This window comes from Didymosphaeria variabile, assembly GCF_027946475.1.
Source record: "Didymosphaeria variabile strain IMI 356815 chromosome Unknown scaffold_5, whole genome shotgun sequence".
NCBI lineage: Eukaryota > Fungi > Ascomycota > Dothideomycetes > Pleosporales > Didymosphaeriaceae > Didymosphaeria > Didymosphaeria variabile.
This window is the reverse complement of record NW_026611624.1, coordinates 2,764,352-2,789,197: the sequence shown is the minus strand read 5'-3', so window position 1 is coordinate 2,789,197 and position 24,846 is coordinate 2,764,352. Positions and strand designations below refer to the sequence as shown.

At 51.6% G+C, this 24,846-nt stretch overlaps 9 protein-coding genes across 9 annotated transcripts; 5 read left to right on the top strand and 4 right to left on the bottom strand.

The window, feature by feature from the left end:
* Positions 1–300: 300 nt before the first annotated feature.
* On the top strand, positions 301–2,642 carry N0V89_007403 (uncharacterized protein; the record flags this gene model as incomplete). The annotated part of the gene is made up of 3 exons (XM_056216166.1): positions 301–306; positions 367–410; positions 485–2,642. 3 exons carry the CDS (start codon positions 301–303, stop codon positions 2,640–2,642), a joined length of 2,208 nt encoding a protein of 735 aa, XP_056070413.1.
* Positions 2,643–2,965: 323 nt separating this feature from the next.
* N0V89_007402 (uncharacterized protein) lies at positions 2,966–3,707 on the bottom strand (the record flags this gene model as incomplete). Its single annotated transcript, XM_056216165.1, has 2 exons — positions 2,966–3,380; positions 3,448–3,707. The coding sequence occupies 2 exons, from the start codon at positions 3,705–3,707 to the stop codon at positions 2,966–2,968; spliced, it is 675 nt and encodes a 224-aa protein (XP_056070412.1).
* A 5,116-nt stretch (positions 3,708–8,823) lies between these two features.
* N0V89_007401 (uncharacterized protein) lies at positions 8,824–9,922 on the bottom strand (the record flags this gene model as incomplete). Its single annotated transcript, XM_056216164.1, has 2 exons — positions 8,824–9,749; positions 9,802–9,922. 2 exons carry the CDS (start codon positions 9,920–9,922, stop codon positions 8,824–8,826), a joined length of 1,047 nt encoding a protein of 348 aa, XP_056070411.1.
* Positions 9,923–10,622: 700 nt separating this feature from the next.
* On the bottom strand, positions 10,623–11,213 carry N0V89_007400 (uncharacterized protein; the record flags this gene model as incomplete). The annotated part of the gene is made up of 1 exon (XM_056216163.1): positions 10,623–11,213. One exon carries the CDS (start codon positions 11,211–11,213, stop codon positions 10,623–10,625), a length of 591 nt encoding a protein of 196 aa, XP_056070410.1.
* A 990-nt stretch (positions 11,214–12,203) lies between these two features.
* On the top strand, positions 12,204–13,473 carry N0V89_007399 (uncharacterized protein; the record flags this gene model as incomplete). The annotated part of the gene is made up of 4 exons (XM_056216162.1): positions 12,204–12,350; positions 12,429–12,537; positions 12,587–13,060; positions 13,118–13,473. The coding sequence occupies 4 exons, from the start codon at positions 12,204–12,206 to the stop codon at positions 13,471–13,473; spliced, it is 1,086 nt and encodes a 361-aa protein (XP_056070409.1).
* A 468-nt stretch (positions 13,474–13,941) lies between these two features.
* N0V89_007398 (uncharacterized protein) lies at positions 13,942–15,699 on the top strand (the record flags this gene model as incomplete). The annotated part of the gene is made up of 2 exons (XM_056216161.1): positions 13,942–14,027; positions 14,088–15,699. 2 exons carry the CDS (start codon positions 13,942–13,944, stop codon positions 15,697–15,699), a joined length of 1,698 nt encoding a protein of 565 aa, XP_056070408.1.
* Positions 15,700–16,928: 1,229 nt separating this feature from the next.
* Positions 16,929–18,009, top strand: N0V89_007397 (uncharacterized protein; the record flags this gene model as incomplete). Its single annotated transcript, XM_056216160.1, has 2 exons — positions 16,929–16,947; positions 17,003–18,009. 2 exons carry the CDS (start codon positions 16,929–16,931, stop codon positions 18,007–18,009), a joined length of 1,026 nt encoding a protein of 341 aa, XP_056070407.1.
* A 500-nt stretch (positions 18,010–18,509) lies between these two features.
* N0V89_007396 (uncharacterized protein) lies at positions 18,510–21,845 on the bottom strand (the record flags this gene model as incomplete). Its single annotated transcript, XM_056216159.1, has 1 exon — positions 18,510–21,845. The coding sequence occupies one exon, from the start codon at positions 21,843–21,845 to the stop codon at positions 18,510–18,512; it is 3,336 nt and encodes a 1,111-aa protein (XP_056070406.1).
* Positions 21,846–22,486: 641 nt separating this feature from the next.
* N0V89_007395 (uncharacterized protein) lies at positions 22,487–24,546 on the top strand (the record flags this gene model as incomplete). The annotated part of the gene is made up of 4 exons (XM_056216158.1): positions 22,487–22,512; positions 22,695–24,013; positions 24,063–24,163; positions 24,211–24,546. The coding sequence occupies 4 exons, from the start codon at positions 22,487–22,489 to the stop codon at positions 24,544–24,546; spliced, it is 1,782 nt and encodes a 593-aa protein (XP_056070405.1).
* Positions 24,547–24,846: the final 300 nt, after the last annotated feature.

Sequence of the window (24,846 nt, the reverse complement as noted above, 5' to 3'; positions counted from 1 at the left end):
TCCACGAAAGCGCGAAGTGCCCAACCAGGTCCGTCCGATGTTTCGCCTGGCGCAGAAAGCGATGTCTTTGAATCCAGCACAACAAAGGAGCTGCATGCGATGGCCTCCCGTGAACTCCAGTCGAGTGCAAGCAGAGAGTGTCGTACGAGTACGAGCAGCGACCAACGACCCGTATCGCGTCGCCGACCCAACACGTCACAGAGCAAAACAAGCTCTATCAGATCGCTGGGCAGATCACTTAAATCGACAATACGTACAGTGACCCCGATTGAGCATAAATCAACGCCAGCCCTGGAACAAATGAACGTAAGGACCAGCCCAAGGCCTGGTACTTCTGCCTCCAGCAACAGCAAAAGCTCTCAACAGGACCCTGCCTTTACATTTAACATTCAGAAGAAGCACACACTAACGTAAGTTCCACATTCAAGCTGGAACCTCCATACCGGAGGGACTTGAAACAAGGGACCACGCTAATCTATCGCAGCGGACAACGTACTGCCGAAGACGTACGATTGCAGACGATCGTAACGCCAAGCGCAGGTCAGCTTGAGCAACGTATGGTGCGATCGAGTGAGCGATGGAAGACGCCTCTGGACGAGCATCAACATCATGGGCCACTACATCATCGATCCCATGCGCGGACCATCTCTGCTTCACAGTTTACTGATGTTGCCTTCCATACACCCACCACGGTGGTTGGCATTCCAGCCTTACCAGAATTGGAAGGCGACTCACCGCAAGACACAGAACCCACCGAACCACAAGTGACACCTGTGAACCCCGTGTCAAGGTCGCCTCGCACGAATCCTGTCTTCTCACCGTTGTCGCCCAGTATCTACTCGCGCAACACCGACGGTATCAGCATTCTCCCCAACGATAGCGTTATGTCCTTCGACGGCACCCATGACCGCCAGACTAACGACGACTCTGGCTCAGCTGTTATCATTACAAGCCATGCTGTGAAGAGCTATGTGATCGGCACGCCGTCACCGCGACACAATACGGAATCAGTAAGATCAAGCAAAGATTGGAAAGCATGGCTATCCCGCGAGGTTTCGGAATTGGGTAGCTCTCTTGAAGGAGATATCACGATTAATGACGGATACACTCCTACAACCCGAAATAACTCATCAACGAGTCGGCATCATCGTGAGCTTACCCAGATTGAAGATGATAGGACTACTATAGTAGCAAGGGCGTCCACGGACACACGGATCCTTTTACCGTTGTCACCAACATCGAGCGAAGCAAAAGATGAATGTGCGGACATAGATCAAAAGCTATCAAGTTTCTCGTATGAGGAACCCTCGTGCGATGCCAATGTCACTCGAAAGGATGAGGTCGTTCCTGCTTCAGACACGAAATCTGAGAAGCGCGCGATGTCTCCACTGGTTCGGACTCCTGCTATCCGTAAGGACAGACACTCTTCAGCTCACAGCCATCGCTCTGCAAAGTCGCGCTCCTCGGTCAGCACCCCAAAATCTTCAACAATGAACGACCGCTTCCCTTTCATTGACACTGGGCGACGCACAAGTATCAACAGTGCACGCTTCAGTCGCTCATCGCGATCCGCTACGGATAGCGGCTCCTCTACTAGATCCAAAGGCACCCCAGTTTCTAAAGTGTATTCGGACGTCTCTGCACCAGTCACTGTAAATTGGGCACCACAGCCTACCCCGAAGACGAACAGCAAGGAAAGCAAAGAGTCAGAAGAGAACAAGGAGAACTTCAAGGAGCGCGTGACCCCCCTCACCACACTGGCGACAGAGCTAGAATCAGTACAGTCTAGGACGGTGTTCTTGTCACCTCTTGCTAGCAAAGAGAACAGGCCCAAGTCAATGCTCCCATTGTCATCTGCTAAGATAGACCGAAGTACGCTCCCGCTCAACGAGTACGCGACTACAAGTGAGGATGCAGTGCCGTCCAAGCCAACGGGCAGCAAACCAGCACAGTCTTCCACTTTGTCAAGCGGTCGGCAGCGACAGCGAATGCGCACAAATCTATCGTCTATTTCCCCCAGAAAGCTCACAACAAGGCCGAAAAGCGCGTTCGAGCTACGTGGCAAAGGCGCCCTGTCTCTGATACCCAACGCTCTGAACGCCCAAGTCGGTTCAGCCGACGAGAGCCCGACAAAGAAAGCGGGCCAATATTCCACTAGGACTCCGGACCCTCTGCCTGTGCCACTTTCAGGGCGCTCCAGCGGCATTGATCAGGACACTCTGCGTATGCTTCTCGAATCGCCGTGGGCTATTTCTGGTCCACCGCCTTCGCCTCGATCCTCTATGGAACACGCGGATCGTTCACGAATAAGGCCAAAGCTACATATCAAGCACAGCTCGAGCACTTTAGCGCTGCAGAGGGAACCGAGCCCTGGTATTGAGGAACAGACCATTGACGCCATAATCGACGAGCGGCCTTTGAGCAGGCGAAGCAACTTCAGCAGTGTCTGCGGAGAAGAGAAAGGCGGCGTGACAGGAAGGATTACTCCTGGGCAGCGGATGGCGGAGAGATACTTGAGAGAGAGGACTGCACCGAGGGGGAGCGGAGCAGGGACACCGTGTAGTGATATTGAGCACAAGAGTGTGCGGAAAGGTCCAACAGGGCAGAAATTGGATAGGGAGGATACGCCGGCATTCTTGTGATCGGACATGTGTTGCACGAGGCGAAAGAGGTGGACCTATTCTGATATTGATATGATGAGCTGGAGCTTGGATAATGGTGATCCTAATGCGGAGGTCTGGAGTCACGCACTTGGATGGGCGGACTGGGAGTGTTCGCAGTTAGTGGACGACCGCGAGGTTCATTTGAACTGCTGCAATAGCATATGATGTAGACTAGTGGGCAGCGCGGGTGTGGTGGATCAGAACCATTTCACTGTATGTTACATTCGTACCACTCTCACGTGTTGAGCATTCTCGAGCTATGACTGTAGGTAAGTAGTACGATTCTCGATATGCTCTGGCACCTACGACCCACTAACAGTGTACTTCGAGTTTCCACCCGCATTTCCCCACCCCTCAGTCGACAGCGTCTGATAGTTATGCGTTCCCAAGTTCAACCCCAGCGCCTTCCACGCATCAAAATGGCAGCTCGTAGTCACAGTGCCACTGCCGGGCCTCTTTGTCTGCCTATTGCTGATGTACTGCCAGAATGTGGAAGTACCTTGGATGGATGGCTGGTTGACTTGCTGGTGCTTCCAAATGTCGTAGACGGAGCCGTCGCATGTTACAGTGCCGACTTTTTGGCCTTGAGCCGACCCGGCGCCGTTGGAGGTGTATTCTTGCACGTAGTACTCGATTAGCGGGTTGGTGGTCCATCCGTAGACGGAGACGAGGACGGTGCCGGCAGAGGCGGTGGTGGAGCCGTCGAAGGTTATTTTGCTGAGGTGGGCGTTAGTAATGAACACCTTGTCACATGCTTCTACTTCTGCATATTGAGAGGGCCTACCGGGTCGTTCCCGTCGTCCACCCCTTGCCGACGACAAAATCGCCTGCGCCCGAGAAGCTGACGCTGTACCCGTTGCTGCTAGGGCTGAAGTTCACACTACCACTCGTTTTGTAGTTCTGGTTGTAGTCCTGGCGGCGGGTGAGGCGGTTCTCCGAGGTGAATTCGAAGTCCGGGGCATCGGCGCTTGGGTCTGCAGCCGGGGCGGCGAAAATGCCAGTCGCAGCTGAGAGGGCGAGCGCGAGCGTGCTGAAGGCGACCATTGTGGGTGGTTGATCAAAGCTTGAATGATTCTTGTGTAAAGCTTGAAGTCCGCTTGAGAGGAACAAGACTTGAACTTATATATGCCAAGGGGCTTGAGGGTGTCGGGGAAGGGGAGCTGTTGTTCTTGGGTATATTGGTTTTGGGCTTCATTATCCTAGTTTTCGTGATCATAGTGGAGCGGCGGTCGTGAGATTTACCGATATCCTGGTCTATGTATCTTTTATTCATCTAGGTAGATTCAGGAGTTTAGGTCATGCTGGGTCACACTGGTGCAAGGAGCCGCAATGATCTGGGGTGCATGGGCGCGAAGTGGCCGCGAAGCAATGACAAGCTTTGTTTCGATATTACTGTGGGGTGGCGTACACGGGTTTGATGAATTGCGGGGTGCATGTAGATTGTCGAGGTGCTATAGCCGTAGTAGGCGGTTTCAGAAATGCCGCGGCTATTTCGATCAACCGTAGTACAGGGTGGTGACTTCACCCTAGTGTGGGAGCGAGGCGCTACATCCTGGCTTTGGGATCAGATTATCGGGTCGAGATGATCATGGTCATTCCGTGTATCTTATGCATGCGAGAGCGGTGGTGTTTTTTCGATAGAATATGTGTCGACTCAAGTCAATGCTGATCGACAAAACCACGTTTAAGGCATGTTGAAGCTCATCATCGCCAGTGCGGTTGGTTAGAAGAAACGTTGTGAAGTTAAGATTACTTTATCACCCCCATTGTGTTTGTAGCTATGGTACTTTTCGCTCCTCCGTAAGAGATCCTCCGTAAGAGAAAGCCTGCTTATAGTGTTATTTCTACTATACGTCCGTAGGGTCTTTTTCGCACGCGCTCTACCAAACACACAAATTTCCTACTTCACTAACGTCGGAGGTTTTGATTTTGATTTTCCAATGTACTAACCAAATCTCTCGATTCTGGTCTCTTTCGTCACCGTGATACCGTCTTTCATCGATTGTCTTAGTGATTGTAGGCCATTTGTCGTCGACACGACAGTGCGCATCCTATCCTGATTGCTGTAAGTATGATTGTGCAATGGACTCGAGACTAATTACACCAGTAATAGACTTTCCACTGTGCCCTGAACTCTACGCCTGAAACGGCCACAAATGCACCTCGTCATCATCACTCCCTGCTCCTTTCACCCTTTTTCCGACCATGATTCCCGGCGGATGAAACGCGTGGCTCGGTCCGTTCTTGCGTCGCTTGCAGTCACGGTCGAGTGACCTTGAGAAGGGCGTGGAGTCAGACATCCCGCCGTTGGACCGATGTCCCGGGAATAGAGATTGGGGCAGGCATCGCGTAAATAGAGGTTTCAGTGCAGGAAGGGCGGCGCAGATCACGCCGGGGTTCGCGTCCAAGAATCCCCATGTATGCCAATCCCGAAGGTACAAAGTCAGTGTACGTCTTAAAGAAGTGGGGATGGTACATATGCTCGTCTCTTAGCTAAGCGAAGGAAAGACGACTATTTGTGTCTTTCATATACAGACAAGGGATCTTCTTTCGCAAGGCTGAAAGAGTACATCTATTGTGTATCGGGGAGGCTTGCAATTTGCGGTACAACGTCCCATGTATAGTCTGGGCTGTTAAGGAGGCCGGGAAGGATGACTGTTCGTTGCATGGCTACGGCGGGGACGCTGTTGCGGGAAAGCAATTTGTCAGCCACGTTTGTAAAGTTCGGAAGCAGCGAAGACGCAACCCGACTAGAAGATTGGGACTTACAATGCACCAGCTCCAAAGATCCTATCAGCGAGGCTCGCTGTCTCTTTGACATTTGCAACTCTAGAAGAACTTTGACAGGGATTGTCTGGATGTTAAAGTCGATGAAGATATTCAAAGAAATCAGAACCATCATCGGCAACATTGACTTAAGATATTTGCCTTTGACCATCGATCAAGAGATCAGCAGGAAAATGGCAACAGAGAGTAGATAGAAGAAGGGTGTTGAGAGGGATCTGGACAAAACAGAGGATTAATTTGACGCGAGCGACAGCAAGAACGATATCTCCTCGTTGGAAACAGAGGTCCAGTGGATTTGGCCACAGAAAACAACGGAGAGTAGAATTCTCATTAGCTGCACTAGAAGAAGGGAAAGGAGAATGGAATATTGACTGGCTAACGTTTACCATTTACGTAAGTAGTAAGCGCAAGTTAAGTGGTCCAACTTATCTCACTATACATATTTTAAGAAACTCTCACCTAACACAGCACATTATACTAAACTGTAGAGCATTACTCCTCTTAGTGCTTAGTACGCTTCTAGAACATCTACTGTTCTTGTTCTGTTCTCTGCAGTTTTCTACATGTACCAGTCTGTCAAGTACATTACGCTCTATATATCTAAAGACATACTATTTCCCGTCTGAGAGGAACGGAACGAACCTCACAGAAATTTTCGACATGATATCTCTTGCGTGTACGTTTCCAGACATTATGGTCCGATGGTTGTAGAAAGCACCGGGAGTACCGCTATTTCCCCAACACATGGTCTCATGGAGAACTCTGCGGCTCTGTGAGTACAGTATGGTTAGTCCGTCTTTGACCTATCTAGGACCCAATTCCTTGGAACTCGAGAGTACATGGGACGCACGTACTCCCCTTCCGTTGTAATTTTCCCCAATGATATGCTACCATGTCATCTTTCTGTCCGAATTTGGTGCCTAGAAATGGTCGATTGAAGGATTTTTTGAGGCTCTTTAACAGGTTGAATACTGGGGGAAAACTTATCTGCCATTGAAGTCCTTTAAGACGAGTAGAACTTCCGCTCGGAAGAGAAGCCGGAATGTTAGACACTGCAGCGTCGCGAAAAAATTCCTATCCAGAGAGGTACACCCTCCTCCCTTCGACGAGTACAAGGGATTTATTGTCAATTTTCCCTTGCTCAATGCGAAAGATCGATCGCGTTATAGATACAGCGCGTCGAGTTGCATTCCACATACGACCATAGGACACTGAAAACTAGGCTTCCCGTCCGCTCAGCCATATATAAGCAGTGTACCGGCGGATTAGTACTGAAGTCGGTGACGATTCTGGAATCCCCGCTGTCGTATGTTTTTGCTTTGGCGCGCATTTTTGTGGAGCTTCGGTTGACGGCTGTCGGGCGTCGTTGGAGCGCAAAAACGCACCATTGCACGCAATAAAATTCACAAGAAGTGCAAAGCTGTTAAAGATGGCAGCAGGCTTTAAAGACCAATGGCTGGTCCCTTAACTGTAATTAACTTTGGTGGACGCTATATGCGTACACCTTGTATACAAACATTCAATGTGGCGGAATAATCACCACCACTCCGCATCAGGGAGCTTTCGTCGCGTACAACGGTCCTTCCTTACTCAGTGCTCTAGCTTCCAGAAGAGCATCCCGTTTCGTCGGTGTGCGAAGCACATCGAGCATATCGAGAAATACACAGCCGAGGCTGAACATGTCAGCAGCGAAGCCGCGCTTCTCTTGCTGCAGCACTTCGGGAGCTGCATATGTGCATGTGCACGGGTTCCAGTCGTCTGTGCATACATCCTCTCGGCTGGGGTAATCGCGTGCGGCGTCGAAATCGGCGGGATAGATGGTAAAAGGACAGGCATTGCTGCGGGACTTAGGCGTTGGCGGGCTCAATATCCTTGTGCTTGACGAGATTATCATGGACAAAGTGCATTGTGGCGGTGAGACAGTGAAAGAAAGAGCGGAGGCTCTGAAGAAGTCCCGGACGGACTTCTCCTTGTTCTTCTACGCAGTGGTCCAAGAATGTATCCAGGTTGTGATCTGTAGCCAGATACAGCCGGATGCAGAGCTCCCTTTTGAAGACGTAGGCTCCGACGGTGCGCACGATGTGTGGATGCCGCCGCTTTCGGAGGTGTTTCTTTTCGTTGACGGCATCTTCCCGCTTGAGCGATGATGTGCATTTGATGCATCTGCGCGCCAAGGTGAGAGGATCGGACTGCACCTTCTCCACGACAGCAGTAGCAGAGTGGCCCAAAGTTTCACCGGGTATCAGTACCTATGGTAGGTAAGTTGTTGATCTTGGCGGCCTCGTAGTTCTCGAATTAGGCGTGCTGCCCGCGGCCAGACTAGTCTGCTCCCTGATCTCCGGTATTAGATACCACGCTAATGCTCTCGAGATGTTGTCTCCAGGGTGAGGATGCAATCGAAGATCCACCGTCGGAAGACGCATCAGAATCGAATTTCCAGGATGAAGCATATCCCCTATGTCCACAACCGATGGTCATAGGCAGGCCCTGGACAACGCGTCCCTGTTGAGGTCGTTGGCCTTCATTCATGGCATCATTCAATGAGAACTTGCGGCAATCATGGATATTCTACATTTGTGCTGTACTCTTGATCGTCGACTCGCACTATACAGCCGTATCCACCTCAGGTGTGATAGGTTTGAAACAATGGGTCAGGCCAGTGTCGTCGTTGACGAAGCCTTTTCCAGTGTTAGTGCATCAAGCCTGTGTTCGCGATCCCTGGGTAACGAAGATACCTGACAGATACATGATGTAGAACATGGTGGACAAACCAAGATGTCGGCGTTGGTAGTGCGTGGAGCCCTGGATATAATCTGATGTTCTCGTGCCAGGTAAGCCTGGATGTTGATCGTTTGGTCTCTCCGTATACGCAACAACCGCACATTACCACGCAGGTTTCTAGTGGAAGAGCCAGGAAGGATGCTCATCTCGCAAGAAAGTTCCGCGGATTGCACGCGGCAAATGGAATGATCCGCAGGATTTCAGTCGAGCGCAATGTAGAATAAGAGTACAGGAACGAAGTCGAATGTATGAATGATGGTGGATCCTGACAAGCGATGTGCTACCGGGATTAATACCGCACTAGTGGGGAACTACCTTCTAGGTGGGCAGTGGGTGGTTAGGCTCTTACGCTCCCACAGGAAGAACTACGGAAGGTGTTGAACTCGTTCCTTCGCCCCAAAGCGATAGGATAAGCTTGTTTGAATAGAATATTAGCCAAGTATTATCACGGTTTTCCATGAAAGAGCCGAAATGCTCAGCTGTCACACTGCAAGCACTGAGACTACGCCACATGCTTTTCTCGTATCCATACTTGTACCTGATAACGAGTACCAGAATTGAACTCTACAAATCAAAACACGTTTACTTTTGCTCACGTGTCCTTGTACTCCTTGTTAAATGCCCTACCAATGACCATCCTCCTTACCTCGCTCGTCCCCGCCCCAATCTCGTACAGCTTCGCGTCCCGCAATATCCTTCCCACGGGCACCTCATTCATGTACCCCATACCGCCCATCAACTGCACCGCATCAGCAGCGACCTCACTCGCCCTCTCCCCCGCGTACAAAATTGCACCCGCGCAGTCCTGCGTCCTGATCTCTGGGTTCTCGTGCGACTCGTCGATGTGTCTGGCCACAGAGTATGTGAACGCTGAGGAAGCGCGATACTTCGTGTACATGTCTGCGAGTTTGCCCTGCACGAGTTGATTATGGGCAATCGGCTGACCGAATTGCTTGCGTTGGTGTGTGTAGGGCAGGGCGTTGTCGAGAGAGGCCTGCATAAGACCCAGCGGCCCGGAGGAGAGCACCAACCGCTCGAGATCAAGACCTTCCATCAAGACCCTTACGCCCTTGTTTACCTCGCCCAGCACGTTTTCCTTAGGCACGAAAACATCTTCAAAGATGAGCTCGCCTGTGTTGGAGCCGCGCATACCGAATTTATCGAGCTTCTGCGCAACGGAGAACCCCTTTGCGGTAGTTTCGACGATGAAAGCGGTTATTCCCTTGGAGGCTGCGTCGGGCTGGGTTTTGGCGTAGACAATGATGGTGTGCGCGTCGGGGCCGTTGGTAATCCACATTTTTGTGCCGCTGAGGAGGTAGCCGCCGTCAACTTCTTTAGCTGTGGTCTTCATGCTCACAACGTCGGAGCCCGCTGAGTGTTCGCTCATTGCCAGTGCGCCGATTTGATCGCCTGAGATCAGGCCCGGGAGGTATTTTGCTTTTTGTTCGGGGGAGCCATTGAGCGATAGCTGGTTTACGCAGAGCTGTGAGTGGGCTGCGTATGAGAGCCCGATGCTTCCTGTGTCTTGCTGTCAGCTACTACCCTCCAAACCAAGATATATGCTCTTTACCACTCGCGCGACTCAGCTCCTCCAGGATTACGCAGTGTGCCTGGTAACCCATGGCTAGTCCACCGTACTCTTCATCCGCTGTAGGGCCTAGAAAACCTGCCTCGCCGAACTTCCGCCACATCTCGTTGGGAAACTGATTTATTTGATCGGTCGTTTGCGCGAGCTCTTCGGGAATTTCTCGTCCTGTGTCCCTTCTAATCAGCATTTACACTCCGGAAAAAAGCGACCCAGGAAAGAGAGGAGAATGCTCACTCGTAAACTCTTGTACACTCGCCCGCAGCTCGTCGAGATCTGCCTGAGTAGGCGGGACGAAGCCTTTTGGGTGCTTGGTCGAAGCATATCGCCTCCCAGCAATAAACAGCGCCCGCGGATGCCGCTGGCTCAATTGTCGCACGCTTCGAGCAAAGAGACTAGATATGGTGGCAGACATCGCTGCAAATGTGCCGAAGGAACCTGGGATCCAAGATGTTCAATCTCGCAATGCCACTGTGGCGGACTAGCAGCTGGGGTGCTTCAAAGCAAAACTTCGCTTTGATAACTGTATACTGGTGCGCGGCAATCGAACTGTGTGTGGGGATGTAAGCTTTCAATTCGCCGACCGTGTACAAATGCGAGTTGTATGACAGCCGCGGCTCACTGGGCGGTTTCTAGCGGCTGAAGATGCGGAGGCGCACGGACCACCTGTAAGTGACGCGTGGGGAAGCTGCGAAGCGTGCCTTGTGCCGAGGCGAGAAGGCGCGGAGCGTTCCGCATTGAGCCTCACAACATTTGGACAACATGCCTGCCAAAACAACACACTGGTATCGACGAACGCGTTGTGATTACAGCTCGTCGACCTTCTTCATAGCCCTCCCATTACACTCACCAACATCCAGTGCCACCAAAAATCTACTCACGCAATTATACGCCGCAATGGTAGCCGTTAGCTCCACGACCTGCTTGTCACCCAATACCTCCCTCAACGCCCCCGCAACCCTGTCATCCACCTCCACACCCACCGTCATCTGATCCGCATACGCCAATACCACCCATTGATCCCTCGTCAACCCCCCCTTCCCCTCAAATTCCACCTTGTCGCCCTTCTTCACCACCTCCGCCGTGAACGCGGTCTCCAGCCCTTCCTTCGAGATGCCGCCCCCAAGCGCGAGCGCGGCGTGCACGTCCCATTCGTGAACGGCGTGATTGAGGACCGCGACGCGCGCGATGGCGAGTTCTTTGAGGGAGTCTGGGACCGAGGTCTTGGTGCGGATTGCGCCGATGAAGGAATTCCAGCCGTCGGCTACGGAGGTGTTGTGCAGGAGGGCGAGATCGAGGGGGATGAGGGGACGTGGGGCGCGGCGGGCTGCTATGCGCTCGTATATGGACTTGTCTTCCTCCGTTGGAGGCTCCTTAGGGGCGTATGAGACGCGCATTTTGGGGGGTGCGAGAGTGGTGAATCCGCGGTCTGCGGGCGGCGATTGGATAGCTAGCTTGAGAAACCGGAAATTTGGGCGTGTAGAAATCGAGATGCGGAGCATAGATAATTAGGTCAGTGGGCTTGTATGGCTTTTAGCTCACAAAAAGAGCTCTAGTTGCTGTGCGGAGCTTGCCCGCGGTCCTTGCCCGCGGTAGCAGATGCGGTAGATGTTTTTCCCAATCCGTCCTCGGCGATATCGGCGGAATCACAGCTTCCTGCAGCAAGCAGGTGCACGCGTGCTCACCTGCACGTTGCAGAACTCTCTGATGGAACAAAGTTTCATGTGAGCATTCAAGTACGTATACATAATGGCGCGGCGGCTCTTCACATGGAACAAGCTGGCGAACGCACCGGATACATGGCACCCAACTCCGGGGACTCATCCAAAACAAGACTTCATGACGTTTCAACTTCCGATGCAACGATCATTCCTCTTTCGTATGCGGTTACAATTTCCGAACACCCCCCAGAGGAACACTCTTCCCATCAGGCGGAGCCAGCCGCACCTTGTAGATGAGGTCGAGCTTCGCCTTCGCTGCCTCTAAGGAACTGAGTTGTTATCTGATTATCGTCTGTCTTGGTAGAGAGGGGAAACATAATCCTGGCATCAAGTGTACGTTACACTATCAATCATTTTCAGAGAAAGGGTAACAAGAAGAAGTGCAGAAACAAAGGCTCAATAATGTGCGTCGGCGACGAGAGCAGTGCCGAATGCTTCGATGCGGGGCAGAGCTAGACAAGGGCTCCTTCCCAATCACGGGCCCTGTCATTGTGGATAAAAGCTTATCCGCAAGCCCCGATGCCCCGCCTTTGCTATGGGTTCGGCGGCAGCAAAACAAGGGACGAGGCGCCATGGACAAAGATATTGCTTCCCCAACTTTTGCCCTGCCATTCAATTGTCCGAGCTTGAGGCGATTGCGCTGGACCGGAGACAACTTGCAACACGATGGGAAAGCATCATCTCATGATCGGCACGTGGGTAAAGCCTGGGGTCATCATCACGGTTGCGTTCGACGACGAGAAGTTGACATTGGAGCTGGTCAAGAAGACGGATATTCCACAAGATGAGCCGATTAGTTGGATGGCTTTCGACGTATGTGCGGTTGCTTCAGCATAGGCAATTGAATGCCAATTGAGTGAACAGGTGGCTGATTTGTGATGGGATCAACAGCATCAAAGGAAAAACATCTACGGCGCAAGCATGAAGAAATGGAGCAGCCACAGGGTCGACAGCCCGAGCGATATTGTGCACACAGGCAGTTTCGAGATCGGCGGACACCGTACGTGTATATGCGCATACACTCTGATTGGAGCTAATTGCTATGGCAGCGAAGGCGAAGGAAGCAGACACGAAAACGCGTGCTATCTTCCTCCTCCCGGCGCGGAAGCCGCCGTACAATGTCTACTGCAACCCATTCTACGATTACGCCGGCTATGGCAACATATTCAATATAAACAGCGACGGCTCGCTGAAGGAGAACATACAAGACTATGAATATTGCGACAAATCCGCGATCCACGGCATGGTTTTCGATCCCACCGAAACATACCTGTACAGCGCCGACATGTGGGCAAATCGTGTATGGTGTCACAAGAAGATCGACGACCAAGGAAGACTTGAGACGGTTGGGTTTACCGAAGCGGAGGGCAAGAAGGACCACCCGAGATGGGTTGAGATGCATCCCTCTGGGCGCTATCTGTACGCCTTGATGGAAGCAGGAAATAGGGTCTGCGAATACGTTATTGATCCGCAAACACACCTGCCTGTTTACACGCACAGATGGTTTCCGTTGATACCACCTGGTGAGTTCGACCATTGATACACGTTTTGGATCGACATCTGATGACTGCATTCAACAGGAATTCCCAACCCGCACATGTACCGCTCCGACGTCGTATTCCTTACGCAGTCCTCGAACTACCTCTTCGCCACATCACGAGCAAATTCCTTTGATCTTACAGGCTACATCGCCGCTTTCAAGATCTCAGACTCTGGCTCTATTGAGCGACAGATTTGCCTAAATCCCACACCGACGAGCGGAGGACACAGCAATGCTGCCAGCCCCTGTCCTTGGAGTGATGAATGGCTAGCTTTGACAGACGATGAGAAGGGCGGGATTGAGATTTACAGATGGCATAAGGAGTTCCTCGCCCGGGTTGCGAGGCTGGAGGTAGGAGAGAAAGGGTTTGGTATGAACGCTATATGGTACGACTGAGGTCGTTAATCGTTATCTTTACGTACATACGGGCCTGCTTCCGTGAGGACCATAACGCCTGGGTACGTAGAGATTTGTAATCCGAAACGTAGATGCGGGACATTGAAAACTGTGGCAAGGATAGAGTATCTTCAGTCCATCATAGACAATCAACTCACACCACCAAAATGCATGAAACAAACATTTGAAGCAATTGTAGGTCTGTCGACGCGTCGCGTTCCGAGTTCCGTTCCGACCTCGGAACAAGCTGGGGAATGAGGGGCAAATGTCTTTGCAGCTCCCCAAGCTAGTGTCCCCGGCAAATGTCATCGGCGGGCTCCAAACTGATCGAGGGGAGCACCCTTATGACGCCGACGGACATGCGATTATCGCTTCGGCTAGGTCTCAATTTCGTCTGGACAAAAGCGTATCCTCCGTAACAGTCTCACAATATCTTCATAGAGCTTCGCAGACGACATTCCACCCACCATGGCGTCCCAAAGCACTACCCGTGGCATCCTGTATGTAACTATGCAACCTAAAGAGGGTCTGCCTCCTGCTCAATTCCACGACTGGTAAGTAACACGCCTATTCGTCAGGGTTCACTTCGCCAGGCATGCTAAGCACATCTCCAGGTACAACAACGAGCACGGTCCCGGCCGCCTTCGCCTCTCCTTCTGCCGAAATGGGTTTCGGTACCGCGCAAACGACCTTCCCGTGTCCTCTGCTGGTACTCAAGAGCAGCCAGAATGGATGGCTATCTATGACATCGATGACATGGATTACCTCACCAAAGATGTGTACACACGCCTACGGAAAGCACCTGTACAAAGCCAAAGAGAACGCGATACCATGAAGCAGTTACACATTGACAGGCGCTTCTACGATGCGGTTGAGGGAGATGAATGGAAGGCCGATGACTTCAAAAGTCTAGAAGATGTGCAAAACGAGGGCGAGGGCAATGTCCTCGTGGCTGTATACTTGTCGTTGAACGATGGCGAAGGCAAAGAAGAAGAGCTGGCCAAATGGTACCGCGAAGAGCACGTGCCACTGTTGTCTAAAGTTCCCGGTTGGCGTCGGACAAGGCGCTTCGTGACGAGCTACTTGGACCTGCAAGAGGGAAGGGGAAAAGTTTACCTGGCGCTGCATGAATACGCGCCGCAAAATGGGCTTGGCGGACCCGAATTCAAGAAGGCTACATCTACGGAGTGGAACGATAAGATCTATGACAGTGTGGTGGAGTCAAAGCGAAGGAGAGTATACAACTTATACTATACTTTTGGGCCGGCACCGCGAGACTTGCAAACCCTCACTTCGTCCGACACCTTCATAGCAGAATCTACGGATGGAGCTACAAAGACGTACCCCGCTTCCTCCATCAAGGCTAATCCGGCCATCGAATCCTTCGTCACCACTGCAGACGGTGTCAATCTATCCTACCGCTTAGAAGGCTCATCCGACCCCAATGCGCCGCTCTTGATTCTTGCAAACTCCATTCTCGTCGAATATGGCATCTGGGACGACTTCGTAGAGACCTTCCTGCAAGTCACAAACAACAAATATCGCGTTCTGCGCTACAACGCGCGCGGTCGTACTGCACTTCCTTCGTCAGCAAACGAGACTGTCACAGTTGACAAACTTGCCAGCGACATCATCACCATCATGGACGCCCTACGCGCAAAGACCGCCAGCGTCGTCGGCGTCAGCCTAGGCGGCGCAACCGCGCTTTGTGCCGGGCTCACCTACCCCTCACGAGTCACCGCCTTCGTTGGCTGCGACACGAATTCCTTCGCCCCAGAATCCAACCCCAAAGCCTGGGGCGAGCGAATCGCCGTTGCTGAAAAGGAAGGCCTCAAGTCCTCATCAACCTCTGAACCCATTGTCGGCAACGAGCTCGCCGAAATGACGACGCGTCGATGGTTCGTCACGGAGAGCTACGCCGATGCTGAGTTAGCGAAAAGGATTGCGAGGGTAAACGAGATGGTGAAGACGAATTCATTGCAGGGGTTCAAGGATGGGGTTAAGGCGCTGTATCAGTACGACTTTAGGGACAGGATGGGAGCGTATAAGGGAAAGGGTGCGTTTTTGGTGGGCGCTGGGGATGGAGTGTTACCGAAGACTATGCAAGGTATGGCAGATTCGCTGGGGAGTGGTGTGGAGTTGAAGATTGTGGAGAAGGCGGGGCATTTGCCGATGGTGGAGCAGCCGAGGGAGGTAGCGGAGTTTGTTGCGAAGTTCTTGGGATGATTACGGGATTTATGAAAGCCAGCGGAATGTCGTTCAATGGCGAACATTGACAGTAGATCTGTTGTGATAGAGGGTTGTGCTGGATTCCTTAATTTGATCGTTTTCGGTGCTGTATACAGACGTTCTCTGTTGGTGAATGTGAGCATAGAGACAAGTTTAAAATGCATAACTGAGGTAAGAAATTGAGTTGGACTGTCCAAACAAAGCGTATATTGATTTGGAACGAACGGAATGCAATACAGATGCAAAGTGTGCGCCCAACTGAAGCGCTTCTTGGTAGCAATCGTTGTTTGAATATTACATTGACATGTCGACAAGTCGACATTCATAGCAGTGGCGTCGTGTGTGGGATGCTGACTGTTCGAAGTCCCAACACGCTTGAAGTCTGTCGAATTTTCCATTCACTCAAGCAATTCTTCAATGGGCCTTTCACTTTCTGTATGAGTGCTTTTTGAAATTGATTCACGTGAAGCTTTGCGGTGGTTGCTACTCGACTGGCTTCTACAGCTCTTCGATTTGATGCATCGGCGTCGTGCTCGATGTGCAATCTTTTTTTGAAGTTTATTACACATTTCTTGATCAAACACCATCTGTATTCGTACATGCCCGCGCTGCAATACCAGCACCAACTTTGAACGCGAGGAGGAACACCAGGCAAAGCATTGTCTAGTGGCTGTCGCCAGTGATACCTGTTACTGAATGCGAAAGTGGATGTGACGCTTAACAACCAGGCACGCCCTCGTTATTATACTCCTGGTGACATCACCGAGAGAAAGCTTGCGTGACTACACTGTATGGCAATTGAGGTCCCTCACCCGTACATCAAACTAATCTACTTTGGGAAAGCGCCTTTGGATCGCGAAAGTGTTTGTAACTCCCGAGCACTAGTTCGCTTGCACCCTTCGCTATCTAGCGTAAAGTGTCATGGACTGTTGTTGACCATTTGCATATCTCCCATACTTCCCGACAGAGGTTTGGATTGTCGCGCGACAGCTTACAAAAATATTGCGGGGATCTTCCGCTCCTCGAACCACACCACAATTCGTCCGTTTGCCACGCTTAGTGATTGCAACGCGAACAGATATCTTGGACTATTATTCGACACTTAACCATTTTCCAAGATCTTGTTTGGAGAACCTGCGCTACACTTGCTTGGATCGAGCATTTGAGATAGATCCCCAACAGCTTCAAGGACTTTCCTGCTCTAGACGAAACTCCCTGCAACAACCATGTCAAACTTCGCCGCAAGTGAGCTTCAACACCAATCATTTCATCTCGAACCCATTCTAACCACCAGTTCCAGTCCTATCCTCCCCCAAAGCCCCTCTGGAAATCCATCCCGTGCCCAACTACACTCCCGGCCCCACCGAACTCCTCATAAAAAACACCTGCATCGCGCTTAATGCCATCGAAGCCAAAATCGCCATCCACAACGTCATCCCCTACACACCTTACCTCGCTATCCTCGGATCCACCTACGCCGGCACTGTGTCGGCCATCGGCTCTTCTGTCAAAGATTTCAATGTCGGAGACAGAGTCGTAATCAGTAAACGCTTCGATGTTAAGGGGAACCAATACGGCGCCTTCCAGCGCTACGTCGTATGTTCCGACATCATGATCAGTCGCGTCCCCTCACACATCGACCTGCAAATCCCTGCGAGTTTGATGATGAATCTAACATGCGTTGTGGGAATGTTTTCTGGGAGGTTGGGTTTGGAGAGACCGCCGCTGGATGGGAGGGAGGTGGTGAAGAAGGCAAAGAAGATCTTGGCATACAGTGGGAGTAGTAGCTTTGGTGGATTAAGCGTGGGGTATCTAAAACAGGCGGGGTATACGGTGGTTACTACAAGTAGTCCGAGCAATTGGAGTTTTGTACAGGGGTTGGGCGCGACTACGATCATCGATCACACGCAGGAGCAAGAGATTCTTGTCAAGCAGCTCATAGATCACGGTCCGTACGATGTTGTCGTTGACTTCGTATCAATTGCGAGCACACTTGCAATTACGGGTCGAGTTGTCGAAGCCCAGGGTGGTGGCAAGCTTTTCACGATGCAGCCTGGGAGGGAAGAGCTTCCAGCTGGTGTGGAAAGGGTGTTTGAACCTTATTCTGAGAGTTTGTATGAAATGAGGAATAGGGAGTTGCAGAGGTGGGTTGTGGATGAGTATTTGCCAAAGGGGATTGAGAGTGGTTTGATCAAGCCATTGCCAATGGAGAAGGTTGATGGGGGTTTGAAAGGGTTGAATGGGGGGTTGAGGAAGATGTTGGAAGGCGGAAGAAGGGTTAGGTATGTAGCTGATCCTTGCGAGTAGGCTGTGGGTATGGTAATGTCAGATATGTTCTTGGAGCACCCTTGAAGCTGCATGAAGACTATGCTGTGCGCTGCCTGCGCAAGGTACTGTCTAACGTTCGTCAATTGTTGAGCCTGTTTATTCCAGAGCACGTCCTGCTAAGCAAGCTTTGACATAGCAAGTGGTCTTCCAAACGCAGTGTAAATCAGTGTTGAGCCTGTCGGACAAATCATAGTATATATGCATTACATCCATCACCCGTGTTCGAGCGGGCCAACGTTCGGACGTCAGTAGCCACTCGTCCACCATCACTATATATGTGCAAGAAATTTTGAGACCCGTTTTTTCTTTGGGACTGTGCTCGCGAGGTCCAGTCGATCAAACAAGCGCCATGTGGTAAAGCCGAAAACACCATTCAGCATGCAACTTCAGGGGGCCGCAAAAATCGCCAATATGCGTGCCAAGACCACCCATACAAGGCGACTCGTCGCAGACTGTCCGGCGTGAGTATAATGTACGTTTCACTCGTCACCTCGACCAGGATCATCGTCGCGGTCATACTTGACGAAGCCCTCGGCCTCTTCCGCCATTTCTTCCACCGCTCCCACATGACTCATGTATTCGTCGTCAAATTCCCACTTCCAACCGTTCGGAATAGGATTTGAAGCGGCGTCGCGTGGAAGTGGCAGCTTGGAGCCATCGTAATAACCCATGTCCGGCCGCACCTCGAATTCCGGGAGATCTGTGGGCCTGAGCGAGCTGGGATCGATTGTCCGACAGGTCAATGCGAAGCGCATTCGGCCTTCGTGGGACACAGAGTGTTCGTAATAAGTCTGGATGTCGGCTCCTACCATGAACACCTGATCGCCATGGCGAAGAATCATGTCGAGGACCACGGGTGTCTTCTCGCTATGTTTGGTGAGGCCGATATCGATGGCAGCCTGCTTAAAGTATTTTTCGCTACCTTTGTCCGGAGCATTACGCAGTACCTCCGTGTGCCGAACAAGTCGCTCTTCGTACTTGAAGCAGCCGGGTATCGGAGGGTGTTGATAGTCATAGATGCCGGCCTTAGTCCTGCCCCAATAATGTAGGGCCTTCATTCGGATTGACATCGTGCCGATATCACCGAGGCTGAGGGTCGCGATATTCGGACCGAGACCAGGCTCGCCATCGTCGTGGTAGCCGATGCTCTGGTCTTCGAAATAACCCAGAATCAATTCCTCGTTGAACTCTTTCTCCTTCCACTCTTTTGCAACTTCTGCAATCGACTTATCTTGATCTCGGGCGAGAATTTGTACCATCATCCAATTAAGCCGGGTGCGGACGTCGCGTATTGCCTGAGCTTTTGCTTCTTCGAATGATACAGACTTTTGTATTCCCGTAGCAGCGAATTTGTAGTGCATCCCAACGTTGAAGTTCATGTGCCGTGTAAAACTGGGATCTATATGCTTCTCCGAACCAAAAGCTCGCCGCTCGAGCCCTATGTCGATACTCTGGAGCTCAACGAACATGTCATCGGGGCCACCGGGCTCTTTGCAGATCGTCTCGTTGGCCAAGCAATGGACGATGTAGCCGGCCTTCGGAATGTCGAAGCGGTTCATGCGGTAATTGTTCGCGTAAAGTGGTTTCAAAACCCGAACGTTACCTTTGGCGGTGTCGCGACTCGGTGTGTAGCCCTCAGTTCGTGGGAAAGAGGGAATTGGATCGAGGATCGAGTATGATGACATGATCTGTTTGGGCGCGAGGCGATGCCATCCGCATTTAGGAGTCTTGCAAAACCAACCGGAAAAGTTTAAGCGCATAACGCAACCGCGACATTTGGGACACACAACGCCTTTCCATCCGCTGATCGAGTAGAGATCTTCAGGCTTTGTGTACTTGGATATCTGAATAGGTTTATGCTCCAATGGATATTGCAGATGCTCATTCTGCCAAGATGTTTTTTGCTTTACAAAGCGAGGATCATAGACAAGAGTGTCTTCGTCTACTTCACAGAGCTGACCTGAACGCGTGGAAAGCTTCCAAAATGCTGGACAGTCCCGCTGAAGGCATATCCAACCATTGAGGTAGACCTGTAAGGATGGTTGTCGGCATGAGATGCACCAGGCGACCTCCGGGCGACCGAGCGAACCAAGAGGCACAGAATCTTCCCGGTCATGTGGTTCATACCATGCTTTCACGATGTTTGGGTTCAGCCTCTCGAAACGAAACCGGGCGCACCTGTGGGCCTTTCTGCTGCCCAGGATCTGCCTCTGCCTCTCCCACCATATGTGTGTAGCTTTGAAAAGGCCAAGCACATTGTAGGGGTGTGGCATCTTTGAAGGTATGAGCGTGTTGTTGTCTTTCGTGATAACGATTATCGGGTTTTCGGCCTTCATGGCGTTCCTGAAGGCTTCCGTCTCTGAGTTTTCGGGTTGGTCCTTGGCTAACACCATTCGTCCAGTCTTCTGATCCTTCGTCATTCCGCCAGGTGCCCGCGCGATGATAATATCTCCATCTACATAGTCACGCGAGAGAGCATTCCCAGCGTATAGATATGCGTAGGCAAGTTGACGGTATGTATAGGAACCACCTTGATACATCAGGCAGTTAGGGATCGACTCGCACAGTGCGAAACGGGTCTGGGACCATACTGGAGGTTGACTATGGGCCTCTGGCTTGGGCACCTGTTGTTCTGCTCCTTCAGTTTGTTCCAGTTCCACAGGCGGCTGAGCATTCTCCATTAGTTGCCGACCAATTGACCAAAGCTCCTCGGAGGCTCCAAGATTCACGGTAACTAGCGAATCCAGCGGCGCCTCTGCAGGCTCAAGATGGAAGGGGCTATCGTACGCTGGGGAAGCCGCGGTATTGGGAGCTTGTGCATTCGGACTCTGAACATTCGGATCCTCTTCTTTTGACTCCCTGCTCTTCTTTTTTGGTGAAGTCTTTGGCTGCGGCGCACGCTTGCGCTTGACAGGTTTTAAGGTGGTCGATTCTTTCAAAGTTGCCATCTTCGGCTTTCCAACCTGTTCCAGGAGTTCGTGTCTCAGCTTCAAGATCACGACCCTATCAAAAGGTTTCGGTGCATGTTCAGCAGAAGGGTCAGGCGAAGGACTTTGAGATCCCATGCCAGCGAATGTAGCGGGAGCACACTTGATTCGCATGCTTCTTCGAGGTTTTTCCGGCGGTATTACAACGGTAAGGGTCGGTGAAGTTGGGGTGTTGGGCTGCTTAGGCTTTTGGGTGGCTCGCGTATGCCTGGTGTTCTTGGGGGTTGGTAGATTTCGACTGGGGCTTCCGTTGATTGAGGTAGGCGAGTACAAGCTCGGTGGGCTCGAAGCTGCTGCTGCCTGTAGCGTGGTCGAAATGGGTGACTCTAGCAGTTGATCTTCTTCGCCTGACTTCTGGCTTACCGGAGGGGTCGGGAAGCTTCGCCTTTGCAGCAGCGAGTCTTCGTACCCTGGTACGGTAACAGACTCTGTCGAATGCGCGGATACCTGGTGGAACGGGCCAGTGCGTTTTTCAACCTGTGTGCCTTGCTCTAGATGTGAAGTCTGTGTGTCTTGGCCAGACTGTGTATGTTGCCCCTTTGGTACATCCTGTTCTGCTTGCATATGTTGCTCCGGCTGCAGGCTCTGCTCCACCTGCGTATGTAATTCCACCTGCGTATCCTTCTCTGACTGTAAGTGTTCTTCCACCTGAAAATCCTGGATGGTCTGTGTGTATCGTTCCGCCGGTACGTCGTACTTTGAAAGTGAACACTCAGAAAGGTCATCCGGATAGTCGCTCAATTCCATATCTGTGTCAACATAGTGTAGCACGTTCTCTTCGCCGGGCCTGTAAGTAGCCGAAGCTGTCTCGCAGTCGGCATTTGCCATTGTGACCAGCGAGGTGTGTCGTAAAGGTGTGTCGTAAAGGTGTGTCGTGAAGGTGCGTCTCCAGGGCTGGTGATGAGAGTTCTTGAAGGGTTGAAACAAGCAACGGGCAGGAGGCGAGCAGAAATTGTGTCACAGCAGACCAGTGTACAATGAATCATGGAGTTTCCGAAGATAGCTACCGCCACTGGAGAAGCGCGGAAAGAAGACGTAAAAGAAATTACAGGGAGGGCGAAGCTTTAGCTATTGTGTAGCTGTAAAGTCTTCTCGGCTGGTGCCTTCATGAGCGCTACAAGCGATTCGGTGCTAATCTTTCACCTCGATCAAGGTGAAGGTGAAGGTGAGTGCTAATGGAAGGGTGGTGGTTCTCGAGGGTCACGCATGCTACCATGGTACAGCCGCGGGGTTGTCCCGCCCGCTAGTAATCCGTCTAGGGGAGCGCATGTCACAAACAGGATGATGAGATCCCGGCTCGGGTTCTCTCACTTTGCTGATTCTTTGAGCCGATGGTGAACGATGAATATTCGTCCGTGTCGCCAACAACGCTTCGAAGGCCAGAGCTGACATACTAGGCTCTTCTAGGTTGCAAGCCTCGGCTATTCCCCAGCTTCCCCAGCTTTCCGTATCAGTTCCCCCGCGCGCCAATGGAGCTGCAGCTCGCCGATGCAGCGTGCACGCTTCCGATACCTTCGGCTATCCTACCTGGGCTAATCGCATCATCTGGAGGCCTTCCCTGTCTTCTTTCCTCCTTCATTCCTCGCTGCGTGCATTGTAGTTTTTCGCGTCTAGTACCCGCGACACCATGTGAGCATCCTAATCGTGTTCGCAAGCTGATCACTTATGCAAATGCAGGCCCTTCTATCCTCCTCCATGGGTCCCCAAGTTACCCTTCGATCCGCCCGATTCGATTACCATCGCCGACTTCATACTCGATGAGAACTATGGGCGCCATCCGCTCGGATACTCGCGCCCGATGTTCACTTGCGGTATGACAGGGAAGGAGTACTCGGCGTTGGAGGTCAAGGAGCGCGTCGATTACCTTGCCCGAGGTCTTGCAAAAGAACTCGGTTGGCGACCGAACGAAGGCACCGAATGGGACAAGGTGATTGGCGTGTACAGCTTGAACACACTTGATACGGTTCCATTAGCATGGGCTACCCACCGCCTGGGAGGCATCCAGACGCCCGCGAACGCTGCTTACAGCGCCACCGAGCTGGAGTACCAATTGAAGAACTCAAGCGCAACATGTCTCTTCACCTGCCTTCCCTTGCTCGAGACCGCGAAGACAGCTGCCAGGAAGTGCGGGATACCGGACAACCGCATATACATCTTGGAGGTGCCCAAGGAGCTCACTGGAGGCAAGGGCACACCTGCTGGCATGAAGACTGTAGATGACTTCATTCGCGAGGGCGCAAAGCTGGACCGTTTGGATCCATTGAATTTGGCACAAGGCGAGGGTGCGAAGAGGACCGCCTTCCTCTGTTATTCCAGTGGAACTTCGGGACTACCAAAGGGAGTCATGATCTCCCACCGCAACGTTATCGCGAACTCGATGCAGGTCAGAGCTTTCGATGCGCCTACAAGACAGAAGCTTCAACAACCCGGCACCCAGTCCGAGTACACGGAGAACGTCCTAGGCCTGTTACCCATGTCGCACATCTACTCACTCATCGTTATCTGCCATGTGTCTGCATACCGAGGCGACGGAGTGATAGTTCTCCCAAAATTCGAATTCGCGCAAATGCTTGGATCAATACAAAGATTCAAGATTAATGCGCTGTACTTGGTACCTCCTATTATAATCCTTCTGGCGAAGGACAAGGCGACGCGTGAGAAATTTGACCTCAGCAGTGTGTGGTGCATATTCACAGGAGCCGCACCACTGGGTAAGGAAACAGCAGATGATCTTCAAAAAATCTATCCGAGCTGGAAGATCCGACAAGGCTACGGTCTGACTGAAACTTGTACCGTCGTGTGCAGTACCTCACCCGACGACATCTGGTTCGGCTCCAGTGGCTCTATACTTCCTGGTATTGAATGCAAGATTGTCACTTTGGAAGGAAACGAGATCACAGGCTATGACCAACCGGGTGAGCTGCTCGTAAAATCGCCTTCCGTTGTTCTAGGATACTTGAACAATGAGAAGGCAAATAGGGAAACATTTCAGGATGGTACGTAATCTCGACATGAAGCATGATTGCCACATACTAAATAGAGTAGGCTATATGCGCACTGGAGACGAAGCAGTCATCCGCAAGTCACCCTCGGGCCACGAGCATATATTCATCGTCGACCGCATAAAGGAGCTTATCAAGGTCAAGGTAGATCATACTCCAATCTTCAGTCTCGCTCCTCTGACAGCATACAGGGCCATCAGGTTGCTCCCGCCGAGCTCGAAGCCCACCTCCTCACGCATCCTGCAGTCAATGACTGCGCCGTTATTCAAATTCCTGACGACAAATCTGGTGAGATTCCGAAAGCCTTCGTTGTCAAGTCCCCTTCTGTAAGCGCGGAAGAGAGCGATCGCATTGTCGCACGATCTATTCAAAAACATGTTGAGCAACACAAGGCGAAATATAAGTGGATTACAGGAGGTGTCGAGTTCATTGATGTAATTCCGAAGAGCCCGTCCGGTAAGATTCTACGACGGATGCTAAGAGACAAGGAAAAAGGGAAGAGGAGACAGACCGGTAGCAAGTTGTAAACTCCGGTAAGTGTTGTAACACTGCTCGCGTCTGAGTTTCAAGATTTGGATATGTTGCAAATTACAATCAGAAACCACTGCAAGGCACTGCCGCTACTAGTGAGTCTGCATATTCAGCCTCAGGTTTGCCGTGACCGCCGCATCTTCTTGCTCAGTCCAATACATGCTCGAACAATCCCGGAGACTTCAATACAAGTTGGGACAGAATCTGCCACGTGATCTTCTCTTATCGATAAGCATGACGTCGGCGTTCTACCCCACCGACGATGCGACCCGAAGTAAAAAGTTCGTGGTGGAAAA